General features: G+C 42.6%; 1 protein-coding gene and 1 non-coding gene across 6 annotated transcripts; one reads left to right on the top strand and one right to left on the bottom strand.

The window, feature by feature from the left end:
- Positions 1-3,637: 3,637 nt before the first annotated feature.
- TRNAS-AGA lies at positions 3,638-3,719 on the bottom strand. Its single transcript has one exon. It is a non-coding gene; the product is annotated as a tRNA-Ser (tRNA).
- Positions 3,720-5,734: 2,015 nt separating this feature from the next.
- On the top strand, positions 5,735-10,161 carry LOC103712627 (pentatricopeptide repeat-containing protein At1g55890, mitochondrial-like). 5 transcript variants are annotated; one of them, XM_008799197.3, is made up of 2 exons: positions 5,735-6,964; positions 9,270-10,161. In XM_008799197.3, the coding sequence occupies exon 1, from the start codon at positions 5,786-5,788 to the stop codon at positions 6,953-6,955; it is 1,170 nt and encodes a 389-aa protein (XP_008797419.2). In that variant the 5' UTR covers positions 5,735-5,785; the 3' UTR covers positions 6,956-6,964; positions 9,270-10,161. The 5 variants fall into 5 exon arrangements, with proteins under 5 accessions (XP_008797419.2, XP_008797418.2, XP_038975621.1 ...); XM_008799196.4 differs by having other exon boundaries at positions 9,185-10,159; XM_039119693.1 differs by lacking the exon at positions 9,270-10,161 and adding an exon at positions 9,105-9,196.
- Positions 10,162-10,367: the final 206 nt, after the last annotated feature.

The following is a 10,367-nucleotide window of genomic DNA, read 5'->3' on the forward strand; positions in this document are numbered from 1 at the left end:
AAGGATTCAAACTTATATAAATTAAAAGTTTTGCAGTACAATCTTCAAGTTTGAAACCAAAAATACAGAACTTCTATGCTATTCAAATGTACAAAAAGTATATAAGCTTCTCCAAAAATACGAAGCTCTGTAACAAAATAAAAACATATCTGATGGCGATCACTGGTGAGGATCTGAAAGAAAACGAAGCATAAACAGATGTGAGCTACACGGCTCAGTAAGTAATCCTGCATAATCCTATCGGATCAACCAGTATGCTAAACATGTAAATCAGGGTTTGAGAAGCTGACATGCATGTTTATCTAATAATCCTCATGGCATAACATGGAAGCAATTTAAACAAAGCAGTAGTGCAAATCACAAAAATTTTCATAATATATGCATATGAAATCGTGCCCCCGGCATGCCGTGGTCCTTTTTCTCTCGGATGCTACTGCGAAGTCAGACTCGACCACTGGCGGGGCCAGCTCAGTTACTATTCAGCCACTGGCGGGGCAGCGCAGTTACTATTCAGCCACTGGCGGGGCAGGCCCAATTCCAATTCAGCCACTGGCGGGGCAGGCTCAGTTACTATTCAGCCACTGGCGGGGCAGCTCAGTTACTATTCAGCCACTGACGGGGCAAGCTCAGTTACTATTCAGCCACTGGCGGCTCGGCCATTCTCAGTAGCATCTTTGAGCCCATTATAGTGCCTCTGGGCTAGCTAAGACTTTATAAACTTACATGCATGATTAAAATATCAGTATCATCATATCGCATACATAGCCATAGCTTCTGGGTTCATGCAAGTTACTTAAGCATTGTAACATATCAAGCATGAAACATATATACTTAAAAGAAATGCTGAGGAAACATTAATAACATGACATGATCCAAAACAGGATTAGAACAGGTTACTTACAGCAATTCGTTATCCAAAGTCTTGGTGGCAAATCGTTGATTCCTAAAACCACATTATAGGAATCATATTATTCTCTATTTATTATAGAATTTGGTTCATCTTATCATGGACTTGCTTGGGTCCCAACCAAGGATCTTGGCCCATTTTAATTTAGCCAATTTGAAGCCTTTGGTGTTCATTTAAAGACATTTGGGTCCATATGGTTAATTGGGCTTTTTAATGACAGGGTTGGGCCTGATTTAAACTAAGTCCAGCCTCTTTCAGCCAATTAGGCCCCCTCTGCCAATTTAATTAGCTTGGACTGGGCCTGATTTACAATTAATTGGGCCTGCTGGGATTACTATTGCATAAATGGGGGTTCAGCCTCAGCCCAATTGGGTTTAATTTAACCCATTTAACTCGATTGGGCTTGAATCAATCCTTCATCGGACTCACCCAAATCGAATTAAAGGATTTAGGCCTAACGGGTTTCGGATCCGGACTCGGATCCGACCCGCTGGGCAGACCCGTTAAGGGCCCTTTCCAGGTGGTTCCAGAGGCTTCCGCCTCTTTTCGTGCGGCCCTCTCTCTTCTTCGGCTTCTCCATCTCCCATCCGCCCGGCCCCCTCCTCCTTCCGCCTTCACCGAACCCTCCCCGGCCTCCTCCTCTCCCGGTGCCTTTCTCCTTTTTCCCTCGCCGCCTTCCGGTTCTTCCCCTCCTCTCGCAGGCGGCCGGGGAGGCGAGGCTCCCGATCCACCAGCCCGGAGAGGTGCAACTCTTTCGGGGCGGCGGCGGTGGGAGGCCGGCTCTTCCCTCTTCTCCGAAGTGGTGCCGGAGGAGAGGAGAAGAGCTGGGAGGTGGGTTCGAGGCCGATCTCCTCCGGGAGGACTTCACCGGCTCCGACCACGGCGAGGTAAGGCCGTGGTCCGAGGTAAGTACCCCCCCTTTTTTTTTTTGTCTTTCTTCTTCTTCTGTTTCCTTCTTCCCCCTTTTTTCTTTTTCTTGTGGGAGTCTCGCCACCACCTCTCGCCGGCGGAGAGGCGGGGGCGGAGGCTGGCGGCCTTGGGGGCCGCATTGGTCGCCGGCGTGGCCAGAACCGGCGGCCCCCCTGGCTGCCCCTCTGCCCTAGGGCGGCAGCGGCCAGGGACTGTCACCCCGTAGGCCGAGTCCGGTTGGGCTCGGCCCGGGTGGCAGCCGGGCCTGGGCTTGGGTTTCCTTGGTCCGGCCCGCGGCCCGTGGGTCCAGCCCGCGGCCCGTGGGTCTGGCCTAGGGTTTCGTTGTTTTCTTCTTCTTGCCCGATCTTCCTCCTTGTGCCGGTGTGCTCCCCTCTGTTCCATGAATGGAACAGAGAGGAGAACACCCCCACCGAGGGGTTTCCTCCCCTCTTCTCTCGCTTTAGTCTACTGGCAGTGTGCTTACCTTGACTTGGCTGGGTGGAGTCGGGCAGTGACCCTTTCTCGGCAAGTTCCCTCCTTCTTCCCTTGGGGCTGCGGGGCACCTTCCACCTCCAGCTCCAGGATCTAGCTCTCTGGTACCGAATATCAGAGGGTTAGAAGCTTAAGAGGGTATATCCAAGATTAGGGTTAGCAGGGCTTAGGTCTATAAAAACTAAGCTTGTGATTTGACCCCAAGGAGAGGTGGCATCCTCTCCTTGCTCAGGGCTTCGGGAGCCACCAGCTACCCCCCCCTCTTCAGGCCAGCTCGAGGCCCAGCTGCCGAGGAGGAGGGAGGTGGCGGGCTCCGGTTGTGCATGCCTGTAGGGGTCTCTCCGTTGGCCATCTGTGATCCTGTCTTTTCAGCCCTCAGGCGGGAGATTATGGCCATCTTGGGCCAGCTAACCCATCCCTGGCCCAATACTATTCAACTGGGCCCTACAGTATTGGGCCCGGTCTGTATTGGGCCCGGACATTACAGTTTGAAGAGTTCGACGAATATGATGGTAGCTACTACAATGAGTATGGATACTATTGTAGCTATGAAAGATATTTTGATTGAGATTATTGTGACACTCTGGCCGACTAGCTTAAGCACACTCATATATCCAATGACAATACTGAGCATTTTAAATTCTATAATTGGACCAACCACTTCACTGAGAAAGATTGCAGTGTCATTGCATGTTGCTCTGATGTTGATACTGCTATTAGGTGCGTAGAAGAAGTGTTTGTGCTCTTAAGATATTTTGAAGCATAGTTTTATTTTGGGTTTTGGTGCAGCCAACTTGTTGAGCTTTTCTATCTATGTTTATTAATACGTTTTTTCTGGTCATGTCTGGATAGTTAGTTGCTTTCTGTAATTAACTCTGCCATCACTTTTTTGCCATACCATCATACTTCTTTATGCATGTCAACTTCCTTTGGGTCATAATGCAAATTACAGTCGTATATATCATTTTTGGCTGAACGGATTGCAGCATAAATCAATAAAAAAAAAAGAGGCAAAGAATCAACTTAGAATCAAATTTGAATTATTGGTGGCAATGGTATATTTCTATTGCCTCCTCTTTCTCAAAAACAAAAAAAAAGTCAGATTTGAATTTCCTAATTGAAAAACAAAAATATAGAAATTATAATCTTATATGTCATTTTTTGATGAACAGATTGCAGCATAAATAAATAAAATAGATAAAAAAAATTAACCGATAATCAGATTTAAGTTGGTATATTTTTATTGTCTCCACTTTCCCAACAAAAAAAATAAAAGAACAGAAGTCAGATTTGAATTCCCTAAATGAAAAACCTAACTGGTAATTATTGCGTGGGCGGCAGGATTCGAACCTGCGCGGGCAAAGCCCACATGATTTCTAGTCATGCCCGATAACCACTCCGGCACGCCCACGGTGGTAGCATTCTTGTACATACGTCTCTAATCTCCATTTTTAATAAGCCTGAACATTCTCCCCCACACTCATAAAATGCTACATAAAAATATAATAACTAACGATAGGACCTTGGATACTTATATATAACTAATAAATCTAAAAAATATCTTCTATCTAGTATTTTAAGATAAAGTTATGGATTGTTCCATATGTGATGTTCTTCCAAGGGTTTTTCTACTAATGAAAAAATTAATTTTGCAATAAGTCATATACTTTGTAGTGCCTAATTCCACCCTCCAGTTGTTATCAACACCACATTCAGCTAGTATAGCATCTAAGACCATGAATATCAATTTTTTATTTTGTTCACATGACTTATGATGTCTTAGATATTTATTTTGGAAAAGATATTTTGTTATTAGTACTAACTTTTGTGTATAGTCAATAATTTTGTCGCCTTTAGACATACGTAGCCCCCATTAAATAGATCCATCAATAATTGTATTTGGTTTCAGAAATAGGCCCGTACTCGATCCCGAAGGCTTCCAAAATTTCTTATATATATATATATATATATATATATATATATATATATATATATATATATATATATATGCTACGGTAACTTACGTCAATCTGGCATCAGAGGCTAAAGAATAAGAGTACATAAAGGTAGGAGAGCGAAATCAATCTCCGTCTATAAAATCTCTTCCGAGTAGTGAGCAACAAAAGAGACGACCCAGTCTGCTGCCGAGTTTGCCTTCCGATATACATAGGCCATCTGGAACGACCTCCAGCCGGCCACCAAGCTCTGGATATCCCTGAGTAAGGCATGCCCATTACCCTGTCGCCCAGCATTGCGAATTCCATAGAGGAATGAGTTGGTTTGCTAGCAGGACTACCAAGATCCTCCCGCTATTCTTTTAATTTAATGGTCTCAATATCTTTATCATTGGTTGGTGCAGGCTTTGGGGTGACAGTGACAAACAAGATCTTACTATACGTCAAAGTATGGATGATTTTTCTTTTCCAAATATGATAATTATTACCGCGAAGTTTGTCTACCTTAAATCTATCAAAACTATCATTTTATGCTCCACAAGAAAATAACACAAGAATATAGTATGACACGCATTATTAGTATAATTTTTCAATTAGATCACATGTATGGCTGCTTTTTTTGCTTCTATCTTATGGAAAATGAGAAAATTTAGTATGTGTCATGCTTATATGTGTAGGCCTCCAGACTTCTTTTCATCAATTTCCTGCTGCGACGCGGGTTTTGATGGCATTCTCCACTCAAGGCTTTGTAAAACTTGATATTGATAGTTCTTTTGTACATAATGAACGAGTATGCTAGGGCTGGGTTTGTCCTTTGAAATGTTGGTGCTCGCATTGCCTATGCAAAGGCTGGAATTTTTAAAAACCTGTGTCTAAATAATTAATTATGTTTAGGTCAGCCTTTCTTATGCAACTAGTCAAGAGTAAAAATTATTCGTGAGTAATTGACTTTTTTTTTTTTTAAGCCCATCGGTCTCTCTAGAAGATCATGGGCGAAAGCGAATAGGATTAATATCCGTTTGTATTCGTTTCTGTATTTGAACCAATTCAAATATGGGTAGAAATTTAAAACTAATATTCGTATTCTTATTTATATTTATAAAAAAAAATATAAATATGGATAAACAACTATCCGATTCGTATATGAATATTCGATTCTATTTGTAAATCTTATTCAATTATATATATATATTTATTTTTTTTAAAAAATAAATAATCATATTAGCATGTTATTAACTTTGTTTATTATTGTCTTAGTGATATCTTTGCTTCGGTTTATAGATTAATTATTTGCTTTATACCTATATTTATATCTATACTATTGGTATCTATTTTATATCTATATTTATTTAAAATAAATATAAATATAAATTTTTACATCAAATTAATATTAATATTTATATTTATATTAAAAAATAAATATAAATATAAATATACTAATATCCGATCCATTGCAGCCCTAAGCCCTACTGCAAGCTCTTAAACCCTTCCCCTCGCTCTCTCCGGCCGGAAGGCCAAAAAAATGTCCTCTCGCCTCGTTCGCGTTCCCCAATGTCTCTCCCGCCTCTTCTCCTCCTCCGGAAACCCTAACCCTAATCCCTACCCGAAGCGCCTGAAGACCACCGTCAATTACCTCTTCCGGGAGCACAACCCCGACAAGCTCGTCGCCGCCTTCAAGAAGTCCTCCGAGTCCTACCGCTTCCGCTGCAAGCACCGCATCTACGAGATCACCGTCCGCCGCCTCGCCGCCGCCGGCCGCCCCGACGCCGTCGAGGCCATCCTCGAGGAACAGAAGCGCTATCCCGACGATATCGCCCGCGAGGGCTTCGCCGTCCGCCTTATCTCCCTCTACGGCAAGGCCGGCATGCCCGCCAACGCCGCTGCCACCTTCGACCAGCTCCCCGCCCTTGGCTGCCCCCGCTCCGTCATGTCCTTCAACGCCCTCCTCAGCGCCTGCGCCGACGCCGGCGACTCCGACCGAATGGCCGCAGCCTTCCGGGAGATCCCTGCTGCCGACCCCTCCATCGTCCCCAATGTCTTCTCCTACAACATCCTCATCCGCGTCCTCTGTGAAAAGGGCGATCTCGATGCGGCCTTCGATGTATTGAGCCTCATGGAGAACAATGAGGTCGCCCCTGATTTGATCTCCTTCAATACTCTCTTGAATGGTTTCTATTCAAACAGGAGATTCTCCGACACTGAAAAAATTTGGACTTTAATGGGTGAGAAAAATATCGAGCCGGATATCAAGAGCTTCAATGCAAAGCTGAGAGCACTGGTTTCAGAAGGGAACACTTCGGAGGCAGTGGAGCTTGTCGATGAATTGAGTCGGGTTGGACCAAAGCCCGACACTTTCTCTTTCAATGCTCTGATCAAAGGGCACTGCCAAGACGGGAACTTGGAAGAGGCCAAGAGGTTGTACCTGGATTTGACGAACAATGGCTGTGCTCCCAACAGGGGGACCTTCGAGACACTGATCCCTAGTCTTTGTGAGGCTGGGGACCTCGACCTGGCTCTCAAATGTTGTAACGAGAGCATGAGCCGCCGCTGTGTTGTGGATGCGTCAATGTTGCAGGAGGTGGTGGAACGGCTGGTTAAGTTGTCGAGAGTGGAGGAGGCTAAGAAGCTTGTGGAGCTTGGGCGGAGGAATTATTATTCACGAAAGGACCTGAGAATGCCTTCCCCATCTTGAGTCTCCCAGGTAAATACAATTTCCTATTGTTGCAATTCATGTTCTATGAATTATGAGGCAGTTGGTTTCTCGCTGTTTTGATGCTCTGCAAGGAACAATCCACTCAGATATTGTTTTATAGAAAAAAAAAACTTTCTTCCTTTTAACGAACATATGATGCTCTCTGTTCAGGAACGATACTTGCACTAATTAGTGTTGCTATGCATTTGGCGTTCTCCAAGGTTATTGTTGTTGCTTGCAACTTGATGTAAATCTTTGATCGACTTAGGTCCGTCTTTAGTCCATCTATCTGTTGTCTTTTTTCTTTCATTTAAAGCTCTCTATTTTGTAGTCATTATGAATTTCTGTGTCCTTGCTTATTCTTATTTAGGAAAAAGAATAAGAAACACTGTTGGAAGTCTGTGACTTTAGGAAAAAGTTGCAAGAAACACTGTTGGAAGTCTGTGACTTTTCTATCAATCAGTTGATTAGCATGTAACCCATAGGCCATCTAATCTAGAAATTAGAGCTCTTTTATCTTTCCCACTAGGAAAAGGTCACTTATATCCACTTAACTCATGCATTGTGACATGAGGACCAAACCCGGACATTTCTCTGAAAAGCACCATGCAAGCAATTGCCTTCTTGTATGCCTAAGAGGAGTGCTATCTTCAATCTGATGCTAGTTGTCCCTGTTAAAAATATAAGATGGAAAAAAAAGCAAGAAGAACTTATTCTTATTCAATGCCAGACTACTTGAAAAATGTAAAAAGTGCTTCAATTGCAAATTATGCTGTTCCATGTATCTTAGAGTTTAAAACTAAGATTGATCCAACTCCCAACTTTATTGCCAAAAGAAGAACAGAATTGTTTAAGGAGTGAATGATCAAGTATCTCTTTGGTCACTTAAGTGAACTTTTGGATTAACTTACAAATTATGCATGTGACTCTGACCCGGTGGTCACTGCCTTCTGGGAGACCCCCTCTGCTGACCCCTCTATAGTCCCCAGGCTCATCTTCTACAACATCCTCATCCACGCCCTCTGCGAAAAAAGCAATCTTGATGCAGCATTTGATGTATTCAGCCTCATGGAGAAGATGGGGTTGCCCTTGATTGGATCTCCCCCCCCCCCCCGGGACAGGTTCTATTCAACAAGAGATTCTCCAATGCTGAAATGATTTGGGGACTTTAATGGGTGAGAAAAATATCTTGCCGGATATAAAGAGCTTCAGGTTTCGGAAGGGTAGACTTCAGATGCGGTGGAGATCATCGATGAATTGAGGTGGGTCGGACCAAAGCCCGACATGTTCTCCTTCAATGCTCTGGCCAAAGGGTCCTGCCAAGTTGGGAACTTGGAGGAAGCCAAGGGGTTGTGGGACCTTTAAAACCATGATCCCCAGCTTTTGTAAGGCTACAAAGTTCGACATGGCTCTCAGTTGTAGTAATGATAGTCATAGTATGAGCCACCAGCTTGTTGTGGATGTGGCAGTATTGCAGGGGGTGGTGGATGGGCTGGTTAAGGTGTCTAAATTGGAGGAGCCTAAGAAGCTCTTGCGCAGCTTGGGCGAATGATTATTAGTCATGAAAGGACCTGAGGATGCCTTTGTCATCGTGAGTCTCATATGTATATCCATCTTCTCATTGTTGTAATTCATGTTATGTGAATTATGAGGCATTAGATTTGCAGTTTTGATGCTTGGGACCTAATCAGATATTGTTCTATTAAAAAAACAATTTTTTCCATTTTAACAAGCATACGATGTTCCTTTTCTAGCAATCTTACTTGCATTAGTTAGCATTGGTGTTTAATTGGTGATCATTGAGGTTTGCTTTAACTGCATTTTAGTTTAGAACTTTGATCGACTTAGGTCTGTTTTTAATTATCTCTGTATCTTTACCATCTATTTCCCTTTTAAGTAAAAGCTCTTTATTTGTAGTACTATAAACATTTTTGACATTGTTTGAGATCTCAACTAAAGGAAGGAATTCCAAGATGCCCGGTTGGGAATCTGTAGCAGTTCTATCAATGCCTAAACTATCTTAGGTCAACTTTTGATTTAATTTGCTGACATAATCCACTGACCTGTTGATCCATTGACTGATCATGACAATAAGATAGAAATGGATGTTAATACTCTGCTGTTCTGCTTGATTATACCACAAGTTCAGCTTCTTTGCTGGATTTTCGATGAAGAGTAATGGCACGTCCAGTAAAGGACCTTCGCTTTACTGATCCCTAGCCTTTGCAGGCTCAATTATCTGCTATTCTGCTTGATTATACCACAAGATCAGCTTGTTGGCTGGATTTTTGATGAAGAGTAATTGCACTTCCAGTAAAGGGCCTTCGGTGCGTTGTTCTGCAGCCTCTACGGGCTTGGGGAGCTCGACCTGGCTCTCAAGTGTTGCAGGGGGGTGGTGGATGGGCTGTTTAATATTTTGTAGTGAAGGCTCAGAAACTCATGGATTTACAAAAGGAAAGGACCTGAGGATGCCTTCCTTATCTTTAGTCTCATAGGTAAATCCATTTCCTCATCGTGATAGTTCATGTACTATGAACTATGTGCTGTTAGCATCTTGTTGTTTTGATGCTTTGGAATCTAATCAGACATTGTTCTACAGAAAAGGAAATGACTTTCTTCATTTTTTGTTTTTTTACATATACATGATGCTCCTTCTGTAGGAACCCTTGCTGCATAAGTTAGTGTAGGCATGTAGTTGGTGATCTCTGAGATTATTGGCGGGTCCATTCTATAGTCAAATTTAGATGTTCGCCTGCAGCATTTCTTCTTAATATCTGTTCTTTCTAAATGAAAGCTCTTTAATTTTACTTTCTATGAACATCTGTCACATTTTTTGAGAACAATCGTCCAACAGTTCCAGGATGCCGTAGATGTTGTATTGTCATTTGGTTATCTAATATGGGATATGGCTCAGGGAAATATGGTTTTGTTAGAAGAGATTTAAGGAAGTGACACCTGCTTCTCTACAAAATGACAAAAGTTTACAGCTTATTAGTTTTACTTGAGATGAGCAACTGGACCTCTGTTCTGAATGGAGGGAAAATTCTGGGAAGGTGAAAGTTTGGCAAAAGCGGCTAATTTAGCCAGGGAGCGAGACAGCTCGATATCCTTTGAATAGGAAATGCTGAGCTTCATTTACTTCAATTGCAGAGATCATACCTCATCATTATTGTTATCAAAATTCATTCCCACTCACGAAGATCTAAATTATGCAATCATTAGTTGCCATTCCAGAAATTTTCCGGAGAACAATGTGCAAGGTCTCTCCATGCCTTAGTAAAAACCATAACCTTGTGTGATCCATTTATCCATATCTAGTTTACATTTTTCAACATCCAAGAATCTCAGATTCTCTTTGTTCAAAAAAGAAATAATCTTTTAGATTCATGGAAGAACATGCAATCAGTCTAAG

The sequence above is a fragment of the Phoenix dactylifera genome, unplaced genomic scaffold, assembly GCF_009389715.1.
Source record: "Phoenix dactylifera cultivar Barhee BC4 unplaced genomic scaffold, palm_55x_up_171113_PBpolish2nd_filt_p 000599F, whole genome shotgun sequence".
NCBI classification, from domain to species: Eukaryota; Viridiplantae; Streptophyta; class Magnoliopsida; order Arecales; family Arecaceae; genus Phoenix; species Phoenix dactylifera.